General features: G+C 53.3%; 1 protein-coding gene across 1 annotated transcript; it reads right to left on the bottom strand.

The window, feature by feature from the left end:
- Positions 1–478: 478 nt before the first annotated feature.
- On the bottom strand, positions 479–18,683 carry SLC26A9 (solute carrier family 26 member 9). The gene is made up of 20 exons (XM_077772054.1): positions 18,559–18,683; positions 15,683–15,822; positions 15,451–15,561; positions 14,666–14,841; positions 13,008–13,172; positions 12,309–12,461; positions 11,917–11,999; positions 11,025–11,172; positions 10,623–10,736; positions 10,333–10,410; positions 9,674–9,769; positions 7,667–7,773; positions 6,942–7,011; positions 6,466–6,558; positions 6,219–6,332; positions 5,333–5,614; positions 4,212–4,266; positions 3,195–3,340; positions 1,677–1,748; positions 479–526 (listed from the first exon to the last, which is right to left on the bottom strand). The coding sequence occupies exons 1-20, from the start codon at positions 18,681–18,683 to the stop codon at positions 479–481; spliced, it is 2,376 nt and encodes a 791-aa protein (XP_077628180.1).
- Positions 18,684–19,209: the final 526 nt, after the last annotated feature.

Below are 19,209 nucleotides of genomic sequence, written 5' to 3'. Positions count from 1 at the left end.
GAGGGGACAAGCTACATAAGCAAGTCCATCTCTGTGTCTTGTGATAGCTTGACACCATCTGCCACCAAGCTGTGCAGGCCCAAGGGCGTTTGCACCCTAGGTCAGGAGGGTTGTCCTTTCCCTTCTGTTCCTGGCTCACTCTTAAAGTCGGCAGTTGGGGTGGGGGGTTCCTCATCAGTTGCCTTGGGCAGGGCATGGGTGGGTGCGGTAAGGTGAGCAGGAGGCTTTCTCCTTCTGGCCAGGGCCCTGAGGGTCAGCAGGAGGGTGAAGAGGTAGCTCTCCTTCCTGCTGAGGTTGGCTGGCTCTAGAGATGCCAGGAGGGAGGCAGGGAGAGAGGAGGCAGGGGAGGGGAGAGAGGAGCCCAGGTTCCGGTGGACGTGTTCTCCTCCACTGGCCACTCCTTGTGACCTCAGGCTCATCCTTCTTGGGGTCCCAGAGGCCACACCCTCTGGAGGCAGCATGGGGACGGCCTGGGCCCTCACAGGGCAGTCAGGGTCTCTGCATGAAACATACTCCCGAACATTTCCTGTGGGACCACGGAAGGACAGGGGAGGGGAAGGGAGAGCATTAGACCTGTTGAGTTCACAGTGGCTGCAACCATGAGGTGACCCTACGGGCCGCTGGCCAGAGAGAGCTTCATGAGTAAGTGTGAGTGTGAGTGTGAGTGTGTGCATGAACAGAGGAGGGGCAGGGGACAGCCTAAGAGGTGAACTGGTAGAGGTGATAACAGAAGATGTGTGGGATCTGCTTTGAATCACCTCTGGTGTGCTCTGTGACCTCCCATGTGTCACAGTCCTTTTTGGCTTTGCTCTCACTGGTAAGTGAAACGATGGTGGAGATGAGACAGGTTCTGAAGTCCTGTCTTGCTCTGATAAGCTATTGGGAGCCTATGCCAGGGTTCTGGAATGTGCTGGAGATTTCACAGGGGCACAGAGATCCGTGCTCCCAGACACATGTTCAGCGGACATGGAACTCAAGCCCAAAAAGGGTGCGAAGAGGAAGTGAGATGTGATTTCTGGAAGGCCTAAAGCCAGACTCCTCTAAACCTAGAATCTGGGTTTCTTTTACTTCAGGGCATTGGGCTACTTTGTCAGGATGATAGGGCCCCAGTAACACTTCGCATCTGCACAGTCCTCAGTGCTTAAGGGCTGGCTACACGCAGTAATACTTGTACCCCTCGAACTCATCTGACCTCACCCCTATCTAAGTTTCCTAAGGGCAGGGTCTTTGTTTTGTTCACTGCTGTCTGCCCAGCCTGGAATGGTATCAGGCACGCAGTCGTTACATATCTGTTGAATTAATGGAGGGCACAGGAGCCCCCGCTGATTCTGTGAGGTGGAGGGGGCAGGTATCACCCATATTCCCCCTACTTCGGAATGATAGAAACTGAGGCCCTGTGCGGTATGTGGCTTGTCCAAGATCACATGTGGACACGACACAGAGTTAAATGGATGTTCCTTCTCAAGAGCTCCCTCCAGTGCCTCTCCCTTCCCCGGTGATGCCTTGCAGGGAGTGGGAAGAATTAGGATCTGCTGTTACAAGAGAGGCGAGAGAGAAATGTTGCCTTCAAGGCGGCTGCTCTGGTTTGGAGGTGAGAGAGCACAGTGAACGCCTTGGGTTTGGGAGGGTCTCCTTCCCAGTCCCAGCCTCCCTGGTGCCCTTGCCCCTCAGCTCACCTGCTCTAAGTCCCAGTAGCTGGGGCTGTCCTCTTCCGAATCATATAGAGACATTTCAGGGTCCACGGAAGCCTGGAAGGGGAGAAACGGGTACAGAATGAGCTCCATGACCCAGTGACACAGTCCGGTGCAAATGGCAGCCTCCGGGTGGACGCCGTGTTTTCAGGGCGAGTCCTGTGGCTTTTTCCCTCCCCTGCCCCATCTGCACACAAAATGTAGCACAGGGTGGCCTTCCCCCTTTCAGCGGAGGCATGCGTCAGGGTCTGCCCTCCTTTGTGGGCAGCTTAGAGGCAGGGGATGTTGGCCTAGCTTGCGAGGAAGACTGGCTAGCTGCCTGATGTTGGGGAATCCATTTCCTTCCTCTGGAAATCTGTTCCCTTCTCTGTAAAAGTAGGAGAATCAGATTCGCTTTTCAGGCTTTCTACATCACCATGCTGTTGAAAAGGTGCGTGTGTGTGTGTGTGTGTAATTTATATATATGAATATATTGTGTAATATGCAAATATAGACATGTTCTGTATATAAAAATTATTTTAAATATGTAACCATAATAAGTGGACATTATTTAATAACAAATGGCGAGGATTATTCCAGAATCTTCCTCTTTTCAGTCCGTGGACAAGGCTTGTGAACCCAGAAAGCCTGCTCCCCACAGTTGTGCTCCCTAAGCGTGGAGGGCGGGCACCAGGGCCCAGTGTTTCCCTGGGCGGGCAGTCTTCCAGCACTTAGAACAGATGGCTTCACCTTCGTCCCTCTCTTAGAGCAAAGAGCAAATGGTTGCTTGAGGGCCAGGAAAGCCTTTCTTGTGATCCACTGAGGGCGGGGGAGGGGGGAGGAGGGGAGGTTTTATATATGAGGAAGGCTGGGGCACAGGGCCTTGGGAGGCTAAGGGCCGGGGCCGAGTTGAGAGGGACCCTGGGGGTGGGGGGCGGCTGGAGATGCCAAGGCAGGGGCCCCAGTGGGGTGGGGTTTTTCTGCTCCCACAGCTTTCTGGAGTCCTAGATGGTGTTATTTGTAGCTCATTTGCATATCACTTAGTGAGCTAGTGAATTAAATGTCAAGAAACTGAGACAAAACTTGGATCCAGTCTCTTTATCCATGATGAGTCTGAAATCTCTAAGCTCTGCTAAATTAAAACAGGCAGGCTTACTCCCTTCCTTTGCCCAAAGCCTCTTCTAGAAGGAGCGAAGGAGGAGGGCACGTGAACAACGCCAGCATACTGGGCATAACCTAGTGTGCCTAGGGTGTTTGGAAATGAATATTAATAAAAGATTTTAGAGTATACAAAGTGCTTTCAAGTGACATAAGAGGCATCATTCTCAGTTAATGCTAAAGCAGAAGCAAAAGAAAAGCCCTGCGAGGTAGCTAGTGTTAATTTAGGGTGCTTGCTCTGCAGAAAAGCAACTCTGAAATGGCAGTTTCAGGAAAGCTAAATGACAGAATTTGTGTTCTTGTGCTCTAATGCCCCTGGTCTTGCAACGTGGTGTCCTGGGGCCTAGGATTCCCAAGGGACCTTACCACTTGGAAGTCACGTCCTGGGGCCGCTTCTCTGGCATTTGCCTGGGCAAAGAGGACCGCGTCGTGTATGCTGGGAAAGACGTGATTGCGCTCTAGACATCCATCTTCAAAGACACCTCCGTGGCTGATGTCGTTGTACACCTGGGCTGGAAGGAAGGAAAAGGCCCTCAGAAAGATAACAGCTTTGTGGTTTGGAGCTGGAGATGGGGAAAGGACGGCGAGAGGGGAGGGAGGGGAGGGGAGAGAGTCATCCAAAGGCCAGGCCAAGTCTTGGTCTTGCAATATCAATGCTGGACAGCAGAGGGCAACATGAGCTTGAGGATGCTGAACCTTCAACCCGGGGGCAGAAGGAAGCAGTTTGATTCAGGGAGTCGGTACTTTGTGGCAATTGAGAGGGAAAGGCTAAAACGTCCTCGAGGAGGCTGCTGCCCGTTTTATCCCTGGGTGGTTCATTCTTTCTCTTGTTTCTCTAGACTTATCCCGCAACCTCCAGTGTGTGACAGAGCCCTTATTTTTGCTAAATCCTAGAGATGATTTCCCAAGAGGTGTCCAGTGAGGGTGGGGATTGTCCATAGACTATCTGCCACTGCAGATTCTGAGTAGGTTCCACAGGGCTTGGGACCTGCTCGGGCCAATTCTGAAGCTGGGGAGGCCTCCACAAGGGGTTCTCACTTTCTGCAGGAAGTGAGGTGTCTGTGCCCCTTCACTTTCTGTTGTGTGTCTTTTTGTGCTTGCTCTGTGTCTGCACCCCTGCACTCTGCATAGGTGCTGACGATGTGGAAGTCCACTACCCTGTGGACACGTCTTTGCGGCTGGGTATATACACACACCTTTGGAGATTGTGTGTATATAAAACCGTGTGTCTGTGTGTTCCCCAGATAGCTACAGCACGTGTATGCTTTATGCTTTGGGGGGCTATTTGGGTGCTCTCATTTTCTATCCCCCATTCAGCATTCCGCCAGCATCCCTCCCCACCCCACCCCCAGCCTTTTGGTCCCCTAAATGTCCTCCTCTTACCATGGATGTTCACCAGGAAGACCTTCACCCCGATCTTCCCGTAGGTGGAGCTCAGCTGGAAGTGGTTGGGGAAGGGTTTGGGGACGAGGAGACAAAAGGAAAGGAATGTTCTGAGTGGGTCTCAAAAGTGATTCACAAAACGCACTTCAGAGGGGAAGCCAAACAAATAAGCACCCCCAAGAGCCCTGGCAGCCAAAGATAAAAATAGCAGCAAAGCACACCACTTCTCCCTGGAGTGTTGGCTGTCGGCTTTTCTGGAAAGCAGGACAAAAATAGGGCTTTGCCAATGAGGCGGGCACTTAAAGCCACCATGGCCTCTTCTTCTGGGGTCAGATCTTCTCTCTCAGTAGCTTAGGTCCCCAGATTCCACCTCTTTCCCGACTTTGTGGCTTCAGGCAGAAGCTGCAGGGGAGGCTGGAGGCCCACCGGGCCCCAGGTCCAGGCTAGGGAAGCGGGCTGAGCCTGTGGCGGAGGTGCGGCCTTCTGGGCACATGGTGCTCTCTGGGTGACCCTCAGCCTCTGCGCTCTCGGAACCGCCTCTGTCTGAGCCAGCTCTGAGGTTTGCTGACTCCCTGCTGTTGGAAGTGCTGCTGAGAGGTTATCAGATGGACGGATACCTTTATTCAAGGTGTCCCATCAACTGCTAATTTGGCCTGAGAATGCGGAGCACTAATGCTATTTCTTCTTCTCTTCTCAGCTGACTGGAATTGGCCAATGCCGGAGTGTCTGAGTGACTGTGGGAAGGAGCAGCAGCCCATGAACCAGGGCCAATCTGAACTCTACTCAAAAGACTTCGGGGTGGGTTCCTGGTGGCCTGAGAGGGAACTTGGGATGGCCTCTGCCAGGGAGGGGTGCTAAGGCAGGGTGGGGCTGCAGATATCGCTCCAGTGTCCCTTTCCAGCCACTTGTCAGCTTGGGCTATCTGGGCCTGCTTTGCAGAGGGCAGCCTGTCCTGGTCGTGTCTGGGGGAAAAAGGATCCTTAGGAGCCACTTGCCTCCTTGGTGAGCTTCCTCTCTCAGCTTGTCCAAATGAGAGCCCCAAGGAAAGGGAGTGTGGGAGAGCAGGGGTGAGGGTGTTGGAGTGGAGGGCAGGCCGGCACTCCCTGTGCCTGGGCCCTCACCTTGCCCAGGGCTTTGATGCCCATCAGGTCCACAAAGCTGACCCCACTCATATCGAGGATGATGGTGTGGAAGGTGACAAAGGGTGGGACGCTGGCCAGCATGTCCCTGGGCTCACTGGGGGTCTCAGCGGAGGCTGGCGGCGCACAAGGGGCAGCTGGGGAGCTGTCAGGGCTGAAGGTGATATAGGACACGCTGGCGCCATTAGCAGAAGTCTGGTTGTTGTTGGGGTCCGTTGGGGTGGCGTTCTCAAAGTCTTGCTGGAGCTCCTGCAGGGAGACAGTCTGGAGGGTGGGGAGCGGGGGGCCAGGGATCAGCAAACAGAATTAGACTTTGCTGTAGTTGAAGCAGGGGCAAGGAGTGTGCAGGTGGAGGTGAATAAGTGCAGATGGTGGTGAATATAAGCCCGCAGAACCCCACAGGGGAGGCGTCTCCCAGCGCTCTTTCCTTAGGCAGGGGCTGTGTGCTCAGGCTCCCACACACCAGCTGGAGGCACTGAAGGCTCAGCCCACCGTGCTCTGGGAGAAAGTGCTTCTGGAAACAACTGTGCTCCTTTATATATTCGTCTGTGCCTGCCTGATTCTCCCCAGAACTCCCACATCCATGTCAAAGCTGGCTGGGCACCCCAGGAGATTCACCACTGCTCCCTATTTGGGGTTGTTCATAAGTCAATGGGACATATTGTATCTTAGCCAGAAAATGGGAAGGGGCCTTGGGAGTTCAGTGGCTATCCCCAGGAGTTGGCATCCCGTCACCCAAGGAGAAGAAGTTTCTATGGCCACCAGGCAATGGCTACAGAGACTTTAGGTCTTTGCCTCAAAGGGTGCTGGGAGGTGGGGCGCAAGGGGCAAGATCAGAGCAGGCAGGCAGTTCCTAGCCTCAGTTCACCTTGGTTTTCATAAACAGAGACTTCCTCTGCTGTGTGGGCATCAGTCTCCCTTTCTCCTGCTTCCTGAGGTATTTTTGCTTGGCCAGCAGTACTTTCTGGGGGTCCACACCTGTCTGTAGGGAGAGAATCCATAGCAGTTTGGATGTCCGTCCTCTTTGGAGGGTGGTCTGCCCCCCAGTCCCCTTTCTCCCATCTTCTGGTTACTCCCTGGTCAACCCCTCTGGTCACCAGAGTTCTGAACCTTACCTTGGCAATGACCTTTTGCCTGAAGATCTCTGAATTGGCAAAGTAGAGAGGGGAGCAGTAAGTGACAATCTTAACCCCTTCGATTTCCTGGACCTACAACAGGGAGACTGAGCTCAGGTGGCAGAAATGTCGTTATTGCCTTTTTTTTACTTCTGTTTTTTAAACGTTTGTTTATTTTGGGAGAGGGAGAGAGAGAGAGAGAGAGGAGAGAGAGAGAGAGGGAGAGAGAGAGAGAGAGAGAGAGAGAATGTGCGCATGCATGAGCAGAGAGAGGGAGAGAGACACTCCCAAGCAGGCTCCACGGTCCGAACAGAGTCCAATGTGGGACTCAATCTCACAAGTGCGAGATCATGACCCGAGTCGAAATTGAGAGCCAGATGCTTAACTGATCGAGCCACCCAGGTGCCCCTTAACCTTCTTTTATTTGGGGGTGGGGGTAGGGCAAAAGAGAGAGGTCATAAGTTTGGGTTACTCACCCGATTATAGGTCTTAGGATTCACATAAATGTCAGTGTCCATGACCTGGGCCAAAGCATAGCCATTTCGACTAGATGAGAAAAGAAAAGAAAAACTTAAGAACATACCAAACACAAAAGGAAATAAGAGCATGCTAATAGCAGATCAGCCTGGAAGGACCCTGGGGTGGGACCTGGAGCAGAAGCAGGGTGGGATGGTCCCTTCCTCACCCCTGGGGTGTGTTCTGTTGGTCTTTCTGCACTTGCGACACATGCCTGGTGGCCTATGGCTGGGCTGTAACCCGAGGGATGACAGGCAAGCCCTTGACATAGCTCCCAGACTGGGGCCCAGCACGGAGAAAAGGTGAGGTATACAACTGACAAGCTTGGGTGGCCCTGAAGTCACCGCTTCCTGGTTCTGAGTTCTCAAGAAGAGAAGACAGGGCTTCTCTAATATAGAGCATCTTCTTCCTCTGCTGCCCCTGTCCTGTACTCCTCAGCCTTTTTATCGGAAGGACAGGGCATCTGTCCTCTGGCCTGGTGTTCCCCTGGGGAGGGTCCCCTTTGTCCTGGGGACTGGCAATGCCTTTGGATGAGCTCGGGGTCTCACCCTCCTGTTCTCCTGCTTTGTATGGCCCCCCGCCCTCCAAGCCCATGAGGGCTTCTCTGGCGCTTTCACATGGCAGTCAGACAGCCCAGCCCGGGCCGGGGGCCCCGCTGCTGTGCCGCGTGCGGGCTGTTACTTACAACTGAGTCTGGAAGACCACAACCAGGGCGGAGAAGGCGACGCCCACGGCCACACCGTAGGGCAGGCTCAGAAAGAACGAGGAGAGGAAGCTCACCATCCAGACACACTGTGAGGAGAGGGATGTCAGAGCAGGCCCGGGGAGAAGGCTGCCTCTTTCGGGAGGTCTTCCTGGAATAGCCGAGGCCATTCTGTTTCCACAGCCTCAGACCCGCCCTCCCCCTTTCTTGGCATCTTTGCACTTTGTCTTATGCTTCGGTCCTCTGGCTACACCTGCACATTTCGCCCAGACTGAGTGTGCCCAGCCACCTTGCTTGGTTTTTCGTAGACCACCCCAGCCCACACAGGGAGGTGGCATGGTGCTCGCTGGGAGTATGAGGGTGACATACGCCTGGTTTCAAAGTTTCATTCTCTCGCTTACTAGTTCTGTGAGCCAAGTTGCCTGATGCACAAAAGGGCAATGATAATACCTGTTTCACGAAGGGATTAAAAAGCTAAGGCAGCTGAAGGTCCTAGCCTAGTGATGGGCACCTAGTCGTCACTCAATGAACAGGAGCTCCCTCTCTCCACCTGACGGGAGGCTGCGTGTCCCCAGCACACACTCATGACCTTCCTGGCCTGACGGTCTGGGGTCTGACTGTGTGGAGGGGGGGCAGGGTTGGATGCAGTTTTGATAGCTGCCTCCTTTATGGTCCTTTAGAGTCCCCCAAATTCCTCTAAAGAGACGAATCTGCCCACATTCCCCTAGAGAACAGTGAAGAAAAGACGTGAGCCCCAGGCACAACGGAAATACCAGAGCCTGTATTTGGTGGGGGGGATCGCTGAGATGTGGTAAGAGCAGATCTTTGGGGTGGGATCAGGAACGTCATACTCTCCCCCTATCGTCACCACTTACTGGCAGACCCTAGATGGGCCACTCACTTCTCTGGCTTTAAGGATTTTCCTTGTGTCCCATACAGGTCAGCCTTGGTACCCAGGAGACAGAGTCGCCCAGAGGTTTGCAGCCTAAGATTTGGGTTCCAATCCTGACTCTACCCTTTGCTACCTCTGTGGCCTTTGGCAAGTTACTTAACCTCTCTGAGCCTTGGTTTCATCATCTTTTTAAAAAGGTTTTATTTATGTAAGTAATCTCTACACCCAACATGGGGCTGGAAACCACAACCCTGAGATCAAGAGTCATCATGCTCTTCTGACTGAGCCAGCCAGGAACCCCTTTCTTTCATCATCTTTCGAGGAGGTCAGTAAATCCTCTTATGGTGGAGCTTAAATGGGATTTGTTGTCAGTGTGGTCAATACATGGTAACCTTATTACTATTGTCCAATGCTAGATGCGTTGGGCTGGTGACTAAGCTTAACAATAAGTCGTGTTTGCTGAGTGTTTTACGGGTACTCAGTGTTCACCCGTATGATGTCATTTAATCCTGAGAACCAGTGTGTAATGAAGTCATGACTGTCACCCCCATTACAGATGAAGAAATAGAACTCCAGAGAAGTCTCCTAACTTGCTCAAGATCCTGGTCTGCTGGCTTTATGTTCTAGCTTTTGTTGTTGTTGTCACTTTTTAAAACGATTTCTTTTTGCTTTTTTTTGGAACTATAAACCATAAAAATAATCATGGCTATTTTTTTTTTTAAATTGAACCCAGGGTACAATTTGGATAGCATGCTCCTTACTTGTATCATCTCATTTCTTCCTCATAAACAACCCTGGGGTGGGGGGTGGGGTAGAGAGTATAAGATACCCATTTCTCAGACGAGAAAGCCAAGATTCAGAGAAGTTTACAGACTTGCTAGGGACTTGCTCGTCTAGGGCCACGCCATAGAGCCAGTGAAGAGTTGAGTTAGGACGTGAACGTAGGATGTCTCACTCCAAAACCCGGCTCTTAACAGTTGGCTATGCTAATTAGGGAACAGCAGAGCAGAGAGGCCACCATAGAAGAGGTGACCTGTTGTGGGGTTGGAGGAGGGGGCGGAGCATGAAAGGGTACCCAGAGGCCACCAAATACCTACACAGTCCAGCCTGCTCTTCTTCCACAGGTAATAGGGGTCAGCGAGTTGCTTGAGGGAATTCTTGAGGTTGACAGCGATCAGGGCTCCTAGCACAGACTGGGGAAGCAGAGCATTATTCTTTCTCACCTGTGGTGGCCCCTCCTTCCTGCCCTGCCTATAAACACCTGAGCCTGGAGCATGGCAGGACAGAGCTGCAGTTCCAGAACTCTCTGCCTGCAGAGCCCCCTGGATCTCTGCACTCAGTCTCGGGGCTTGAGAGTGCAGTGCAGGTGCAGGGCCATGGGGCCCATCCTGGCCCGTCTCTGCCCCTCCCTTCTTCCCTCATCTCCAAACCGTCCATGCCCAGGGTCTTCCTAGTCAGGCACGCATACGCCCTTGTAAACGCTAACTGGGGAATCGACCCGTAGGTCAGAAGGCTGGAGATTACCACCAGCCCTGCACTTAGGAGCTGTGTCACCACAGATCACTTAGACTTTCTCAGCCTCGGCTTCCCTCACCTGTAAAATGAGGATAGTAAAACCATGTTGTCTACTTTACAGGTGATTAGGACAAAGTGTGACAATGTTGGCACTTTGTGGACTGTAAAGGGTCATGCAACTCTTAGGGATTGTTGTTGCTGGAGTCTTCGGGGGGCCTCTGCTCTCCTGCTGTGCTCTTACCTTGGGGAGAGGGTATAGATAGGACCCCAGGGCCAGCATGGTGATCATCACTACTAGGGAAACACACAGGCTTGCCACCTATTCAGAGAAAGAGTTGGGAAGAGGGCATAGGTGTGAAATCCTCGTTTTCAGTTGATTTCCAATAGATACCTTCGGTGGAGTGAAGACCAAGGAGAGGTGAAGAAGGTTGGAGAAGCAGCTGGCCTGGCTTGCATGTGCCTCGGCTTCTCTGGGGCAGCTGTTTTGCTACCTTCTCCCCTTCTTCCCCACTCCCTTGGTACAATGCTCACCTGGGATTTTCCTCCAGCTCCATCCACAGCCAGAGTGACAGAGAGAGCACAGCAAATGACATGGATTTTAAAGAAGGAGCCAAAGAAGTTGCTGCAGCCCAGGGCGATCATCTCCTGTGGGGACAGGGGCAGGATTGGAAGCAGGGGCCGTGGGGGGTGGGCAGCAGGTGTCGCCCAAAGTCATCCATGCAAGCCAGATCCTGGGCCTAGGACTTGAGAACCATCCTACTGCTAGAAAGCCCTACACTCCTGGCCAAGCGGAAGTTGGCCTTCTGCGGTCGGAGCCCCTCCTCCTCACCGGTAGGCACCTTGCTCCCTTCAGCTCCAAGAGCCCTGCTGTATCTCTGGCCAGGCCTCTGTGGGACCCAGCTCATCCTGCTCTACCTGCCCGTGTGGACCTACCTGGTTAGAATCCACGTCATAGCCGTGCTTGGTGGCCAGGGTCCGGCCCATAGCCAGGTTGATGACATAGCCCACGATGGCCAGCGAGAAGGCTGTGCCCATCATGTCCTTCCACTGCGAAACCACAGGTGACACAGGAGTGGGGAACCTGCCAAAGAGACAGGAAGGAGGCAGGGTGCAAGGGTGTGAGGGGAGGCAGGGCGAGTCCTTCCTCAACCTACAGGGACCCGCAGGGCCCCAGTGTGTGCCAGGGTCTACGTGAATTACCCCTTGTCATCTGAGTCCTCAGCACAACACTGTGGGGCAGCTGCCATCACTCCCACTGCCAAAGCAGAAACCTCATTTGTCCAAGTTCACAGAGCCAGTAAGTGGTGGGGCCTCATTTGTTCACGTCCAGATTCTGGACTCTATGCTCACGAGTCCACAGACCCATAGCCACTACCCTCCCCTGCCCTCTTCCCACCCTCCTCCCCCAACCCTCCCAACCCTTTCCCACCCAGGGCCCAGCGTGGTGCCTGGCACAGAGTGGACGCTCAATGTTGATCCTACTAGCTTCTTTTCCACGTGGATGAAAGGAACCAACACATTAGAACAAGGCAAGGAGCCGGAGAAGGACCGATCAGAGAGGCTTTGTTTTAGCAGCATCCACTGAGTGAGACTTTTGGGGGTGTGTGTGGCAGTTAAGGCTCACTGTTTGTAACACGGCTAGCATTGGCTGGTTGTACTGCTGTCTTCCATAATAATAGAAATAATTCACATTTAGTGGGTGTCACAGAGTCTACAATGCTCTTTCATTAGAGGGTGTCTCATCTCGGCCTCTCAGCCCAGGCCTCCATGGGTGGGTGTTGGTAGCGGGGGAGGGGGGGCAGGTTTCCTGGCCACCTGGACTCACCCTTGTTGGATCTCTCCCACGATCTGCATGTGATACTTTCTGGGCATCTTACAGCCTCCGGAGATAGCTGTTGCCACCACCACCTGCAAATCCCAACAGAGAGAATGGGGATTGGCAGGGCAGGGGTCTCTCTCAAACTTCCCTTTTCTCTGGGGACTCCAAATCCCACTCCCCTGCCTCCACAAAGGGGAACAACCCCAGGAGCAGGAAAAGTGGGAGCCATATGCAGGGGGATGGAATGGATTCACCCAACTTCCTCTTCTGCTGGCTGCCAGCAGAGGAAGCAGTGAAGGTGGGGAGGGGCTCCCGTGGCTCTGATTGGGGCTGGGTTCCTTTACTCATGGCCTCTCTAGCCTGGCCCCCAAAACTCCAGCCCTGGGGAGGGTCCTTACCACAATCATCTCTGTAGGGATGGGGAAGCGGATCTTGTGCATGTAGCGGGCATTGAGCTCCTTCACCAGCACCAGGAAGATGCCACTGATGAGGGCGAAGATGAGCGAGGCGATGTTGGTGTGGGGGAGGTTTTTGCAAATGTCAATGAAGGTCTGGGGGAGAGAGCATCATGCTCATGGGCTCCCACTTCTTCTTCCCATATTGTCCCCACCCTTGGATGTCTAACCTAGCAGAAGGATGTCATTAATGCAAATGGGAGCACATCAAAGCAGAATCCAGACCTTGGTCACCAATAGCATCCCATCTTCCACCTCCCTCTCCCAAAGGGCATGCTGGGATCTCATGCCAGGGTGGGAATGGTGATTCTCTTTCTTAGAAAGAATTCAAGCCCAAGGAGGAGGGATGGAGATTAGACATAAGAAAGGACCTCCCAGGCAGGGAGGGATTGAGGCACTGTATCAGGGAACTGATGGGGAAATGAACATCTCCTTTTCAGTAGGCATTAGCCATAGAGAACCTCAGTGAGCCTTCAAGGTCATGTGTTTGACCCTCCCTCCCAAAGTGGGAACCCCCTGGGAATCCTCTCTGAACAATCGGCCAGCCAGACCCTTGCTTGAGGACATCTTGTAAGGAGGAGCTCACAACTTCTGTGTCTGTCTGAGCCCCTCCCCATGTTCAGGGATGAGTCCTAGACTCACAAAGACGATGGACCCTGGGCCCGCGTAGGAAGGGATGGTCAGTCCAAAGATGTACTTGAGCACCGAGATCAGTATCTGCAGGCCGGCTGCCGTCATGAAGCCCCGGATGAAGGACTCGGAGAGGTAGATGGCCACAAAGCCGAACTGCACGAAGCCCAGGCCCATCTGAGAGGAGAGAGGTGGGGGTGGGGGTGGGGAAGACCGAGAGAAGGGTCCGCAGCTCCCACATGTGCCTGACCCAAACCCAGGCTGCAGTTCCGTGCAGCCGCCCGAGGAAAGTGAGCCCTCTGTGACCTTGTCTTGCCCTTTACTGTGCCAGCAGACCTTTCGTCTGGTTTGGGGCATGGACCTCTTGGTCACGTTACCTCTCTGGCTTTAGTTTTCTCATCTGAAAAATAAACCTGGTCCTCCCTCAGGGTTTCCTCTCCACCCAGTTGGCTAGCCCAAATCTTGGGAGCCATCCTCCCTCAGCCCCACATCAGGTCTGTCACCAAGCCTTTTAATGCTCCTGGCAAAATGTTCCTTAAGTCCACCCCATCTCGGCCCTCCCCTGGCCGCCTCCCTGGCCCAGGCCTTCGTCAGTCTTGCCTGGACTTCTGCATAGGCTCCTAACTTTGACTGTAGTCCACCTCCCACCTCTCTTCTCCATGGCCTGAAAGATCCTTATAAACTGCCAATTAGACCCAAAGCCAGGGCAGGGGGCACAGACTTCAGACTACTTTGTCCAGCCTCTGCCTACCTTTCCAGCCTCTTCTCTGGCCCATCCCCCAAAGGTCTCCTGCTGTCCAGGCACACCAAACTTCTTGCCTTGTCAGTCCTTGGTCGATCACACTCTTAAACCTCAATGCTTTGGGGTGCATTCCCTCTGCTGGAACTGCCTTCCCATGCCTCATTCATTTGGTTACCGGCCAACCTCCATTCATCCTTTACTATTCAGGTCAAATGCCATTTCCTCTCTGAGACGAGGCCTTCCCTGACTCTCTCTTTGGTGTTCCCACCGCCATGAGAACATCTATTATGCCGCTTATCTCCCTGCCTACAAGTTTATCTGTTGACATGGTTACTTCCTCTGCTGGGCTGTGCGCTCCTGGAGAACTGGACCTCTTCTTTACTTGTGTTCCCCCCAAGGCCTAGCCCAGTTCCTGGCACAGCGACATAACCAAAAACATTAACGGGATGAATGAAAGAATGAATGAATGAATGGTGTCCTCTGAGGTTGCTTCCTGCTCTTGTGTTCCATCATGCAGTGTTTCCCTTCATAAAACCTAGCAGATTCCTTTGCAATGTGTATAATTTGTGTTGTGCAGGTGATGCTGTGGTTTGGGGCGGAGGAGCCTGGAGGAGGCGGAGGACTGTGCCGGCAGAGGGGTGGGCACTGGGGAGGGTGGTGGAGGGAGCCTGTAAGTCTTCCAGACAGTCTAGCTCAGGACAGTTTGACCGGGTGCAGATAGTGGTCTTACGGACCTGCTGGAGGCAGGTGAGGGCATACACTGATTTTTCAAGGTCTTTTGTGGCCCTGGGAATGGGGAAGAGGGAGGACGTAGAGCCCTGAATCAGTTTTAATGTCAAACTGGGGCTCTGAGGCAGCAGGATGGAAAGATGCCCGCCCCCCGCCCCCCCAGGCTTTGCCCTTGACAGGGCCACGGCCGTCCCCTCACCTGGATGATGGCAGTCAAGCAGGCCAGTGTTGCTGACACGTGCAGCCTCTCAGCCTCCATGGCTGCCGTGTCCACGTAGGTCTTGTTGGTGACATTGTTGTAGACCCAGAATTTCGACTCTGGGGCCAGCTGCAGACAGATGTTACCCACCAGGATGCTGATAACGGCAAAGGTACCTGTGGTGCCCACCCCGCCAGCAGGAGTCAGAGGTTTGGACCACACCCAAGGACAACAGAAAGGGGCCCAGGAGTGCTTCCCGACCCCCGAGGGGAGGGACCCCCACATCTCCAAGGCTCCTCTCCAGCAAGGAAACAACCATTCACGTGTAACCACAATCTATACTTTTCAAGATGCTTTTCAACTGTTAAAATGATTCCATTGGATACATGAGGCAGTGAGCTTGGGAATGCAAGTGGCACCTGACCCAGAAATAGGCTTAGTGACCAGGCCCTTTTTCTCAATGTCACTTAGCACCAGAGAACTCCAAATATCCCTGCAAAGACCAGCCTGAGAGTAATTTCTCCCATCTCTTTGGTAGAGTATATCTTGTTCCACCAAGTCTTCCCCACTTGGAGGGAGACAGAACAGGTAATGCTAACCAAGCTCACAGAAGCTAAGTGGTTTCTATAAGGTCATAGCAAACCTGGGACTGACACTCATGATGACAGTCCCTTCAGGACCCCCCAGCACCTACACTAGGAGAATGCAGATGGAAAACACCCAAAGCCCCTTTCACATCCTTGTGGTCCAGGTCACCTGGCCTGCTGAGAAGGGAGAGGACTTACCTGGCACCATCTGGTGTATGCCCCCCAGGAAGAAGTAGGTGAGGAGGGGGAAGAAGGAGGAGTAGAGGCCGTTGACTGCAGGAAGGTTGGCCAGCAGAGCAAATGCCATGCCTGCAGAGAATAGCAGATTGAAGGCCGGGGGGCATGGTCGGGGTATGGAGGTCACAGGGGACAGGGAGAGGAAGGGGGGAGAGCAGCAGACCAAGCCACCCTGGGGGACAGACCCCCTCACCTTGTGGGACCTGGATGCATCCACCGCTGAGTCCACCCAGCAGGTCGGGGATGAAGTAGTCTTTGATCTTGTACTTGGGGAGCCAGGAGAGCACGGGGAGCAGCCCAAACACCACGGCTTTGATCTTGGCTGAGGAACACCTGGAGGGGAAGAAGGTAGCCTTCCAGTCGGCACTGCATAGTTTGGACACTCTGAGTCAGGTAGGGATTATAATATTCTGTTCCTGGTCATCCATCCATCCATCATTCATTCATTCATTCATTCACTCATTCAGAATTCAGTGAGCACCCACACCATGCAGTAGGCTGGGGACACTGAGAAGAGAAAGGCAGGGGCTTTCTTTGGAGAGCCATTCACACGCCCTTGGCTTTAGCTGAGCGTCTGGAGCCAACTGCCCATTTGGGACATCCAGAAGCCTTGGCGTAAAGGCATGGATTTTGTGATCACTTAGCCTTCCAAGCTGCCAAGTCCAACCCCCCATCTCAGATGGCCTTTCTCCAGTTTGACTGAGCACAGGCCCGGGCACCCATGAGCAGGCTCCTGAAGCTTTGTGTGCACACTGGGTTACAAGGGTTTGCTTTTCATCTGTCGTTCTCAATGGACAGCAAACCCCACCATGACCAAAAGTCTGGCTCTCTGGTTCATCTTTTATACCTTGCACATTGCATTGGGATGCTTAGTAAATATTTGCTGAATAAATGAATGAATGAATGAGTGAAAGGACTGGCTGGTATTGAAACTCAGTCTGAGTAGGGCTGCTGCCATCTTTCTTAGCACTTCCCCCAAAGAAGGCTCCATTGTCCCTACAGGGTGTGCCTTGGCTGACCCACCGTCTCTTGTGTGTCATGACTCCAGTGCTGGAGTTCTTCCCACTGTTAATTCATTGGGGGCGGAAGGAATGGGCGAGCTGTTTGTTGGCCAACGCAGGGTGGAGAAAGTAGATCCCTTCCCTGTTTGTTGAACACCTTGAGGTCTTTTCATAGAAACTCAGGAGCGGTAGGAACAAGGGCCTAAAAACCTCAGGGGTGACAGCTCATGGATTGATGACTGTGGGGGGGGGGGGGGGGGGAGGTGAGGCATTTGCGTTTCTTTTCCCAGTTGAGGGAACTCAAATACTCAAATACTCAAGGCCCATTTGGTGACTCACTAGCCTGCTCTGATTAGGCTTCCTTTCCTGCCCAGCACCAATTCCTGCTCTTTGCTATTATTCAACAATAGTTTCCCAAACCTGGGTTCCCTGGATGTCACCCAAGACCAAAATCAACACAGACAATGCTTTGTACCTTGTAGAGTCTGGACAGATTTTCTGTCCCAACCAGTACTCTGTGAAAGGGCATCACCATCAACATCTGAGTCCCCAGTCTCCTATGGGATGGGTGGGTGTGCCTCTTCCACCCTTGGGCTGGTGGATGGGGCATTGGACGGGTAGTAGATAGCTTCTAGCATCTCTAAAGCTTTGTCATAAGGGAGCACAGCACCGCGGGAACTCTCTCAGGCTTGTTTGTGACAGGGAAAACTGGACTCACAAATAGAGAGCTGAGTAGGGGAGGGCAAACAACCCCCTTGAGGGCCGGTATCTGCCTAGCCTTATTTGCAGGCCTGCCGTATGTTGGTAAAGGCAATCTGCAGCCTGATAGAATGGCTGGAAACGGATGCCAAGCACCTATACAGAGGCTTCAGGGGCCAGGAGGATTAGCTCCCTACCCATTCATTCATTCATTGACTCAACAAATATTTATTGGAGCACCTTCTGTGTCAGGCACTGTTTAAGGCTCAATGCCAGCCTCCTGGGAATTGTTAGTTCCCTAATCAGTTTATAGTTTTAATCTATAACCTTTTAGGACAACAGCAGATACCCTCATCCCTCCAGCAAAGAAACAAACCAGACTTAAGCTGGGAACTAAGGCCGACGCAGCCCAGCTGTGCAAGGAGCCCGGCTGTGGGTAGGGTGTCTAGATACTGAAGACCCAAGGCTTTGGTTGTGACCCAGCAGGAATAGAGCCTCCCAGGGGAAGTAGGGTTGGACCAGGGCTTTAGTGAAGACTCAAGTGGGTGATTCCCCTGGTCTGAACCAGTTCCACCTGCATCTCCACTTCAGCCATTGCCAGTGACCTCGATCCAGGTAACTGAATCAGCTGTTTCCCCAGGGGAGTGAGGAAGAGCAAGTCAGCCCACAGCCAGGACTGAGCAAGGTCTGCCACAAGTGTAGGGAGGGGGAAGGTGAAGCTCATAGCCTTCAGTTCCTGGAGTATGGGCATAGGTCACCTCCTGAAACCCCCTCCTTGGATGTGAGGTTCTATTACCCACTAGCACAGTCTCATAGATCTGAGAGTGAAAAGAGCCCAGAGTACGGCAGGACCCATCATAGTAGGTACCCTTTAGGAGGGCCCAGGAATTTAGGGGATGCCTTCAGGCATTCTCTGGATCAGGAAAGGGAATGAACATCTAGGAGGGATAGAGGACAAAGGACATTAGATGGTAGTGGCTTCAGATTTTTCGTGATCAGGAGGGAACAGGACTTTAAGTAAGGGCTCTGTTGTTTCTCCTGCCCCATGTGGTAGCACGCCCATGCAGAGCTCCCTTACGAAACAAAGAGAGACTTGAGTGGACGGAGAATATGGGAAGACCTCACGCAGGGGCTGGAGATGCCCTACAACTCTACTGAACCTGTAGATCGTCCTTGCTGCTACTCCCCATTCCCCACAGGGTGGGTGTCAGTACAGGAGGGCTTGTAGGGTCTTAAAGTCAGGGTTCTGAACCTCAAGGCTTTCCCAAGCCCTGTCTTAGGGACATAGGTACAGGAGCTATACTCTGGTGCAGAAAGGATTTTGGTGGGGAGGAGAGGAAAGAGGTGTCTGGGCTCTGGGCCACATTACCTGAAGGCATTGCGAAGTTTCTCTCCCAGTGGGTATGTCCGGTCCTTCTTCTCAAACTCATCATCAAAGAGGGTGAGAGAGTACGCGGCTCTGTCTACCACGTAGCGGGGCCTGGGCTGGCTCATGTCTGGGGCATTTACAAGCTTTGGGAGAGGCAGAGGAGGGGAAGATGAGGGGGCATCTCTCCCCAGTGCCGGCTCTGGCCTTCTCTCTCTAGTTCTGGCCACAGCAGGGTTTTATTCTGATCTCTTCTCCGCCCCCATCCAGCAAGGTGCCTCCCTTCCCTCTTTCAAGTCTTTCCACCAGACTCACTTCTGCTGGTGGCCTTCCTTCCCAGGTACTGATGATGCACACACTCGCCCTGGCTGTTTTGCTTGGCGCCCAGCACGTGGCTGGCACGCCACACCTGTGACATCACCTGCACCCCCGCCGAACACCAGGCAAAAAGGAGGCGGGAGTGCAAGGCAGGAGTCACAACCGGATGTCAGCACATTGGTCCGATCCACTGCCCCCAGCCCCAGCTGCCGATGCCCCCACATGCCCCCTCCCTCCCCAGACCTCAGTTTTCCTGGTGGATAGCTCACACCATTCAGCCAGTCAACTTGGAAGAAATAGAGAAAACAGCCTGCCCGGAGGCAGGGGGATGACTGA

The sequence above is a fragment of the Crocuta crocuta genome, unplaced genomic scaffold, assembly GCF_008692635.1.
Source record: "Crocuta crocuta isolate KB4526 unplaced genomic scaffold, BGI_CrCroc_1.0 scaffold318, whole genome shotgun sequence".
Classification (NCBI taxonomy): Eukaryota; Metazoa; Chordata; class Mammalia; order Carnivora; family Hyaenidae; genus Crocuta; species Crocuta crocuta.
The sequence above is the reverse complement of the archived record's forward strand: the minus strand, read 5'-3'. Positions and strand labels throughout refer to the sequence as shown.

What these genes read in the sequence shown, in the direction of transcription:
- SLC26A9 (XM_077772054.1), bottom strand. Translation starts at nt 18,683, where the DNA reads ATGAGCCAGCCCAGGCCCCGCTACGTGGTAGACAGAGCCGCGTACTCT. An exon ending in AAACTTCGCAATGCCTTCAG is followed by an intron (nt 15,823 to 18,558) that starts GTAATGTGGCCC and finishes CTTCCCCTCCAG; the next exon opens with GTGTTCCTCAGCCAAGATCA. An exon ending in CTTCCTGGTGAACATCCATG is followed by an intron (nt 3,341 to 4,211) that starts GTAAGAGGAGGA and finishes CCTTCCTTCCAG; the next exon opens with CCCAGGTGTACAACGACATC.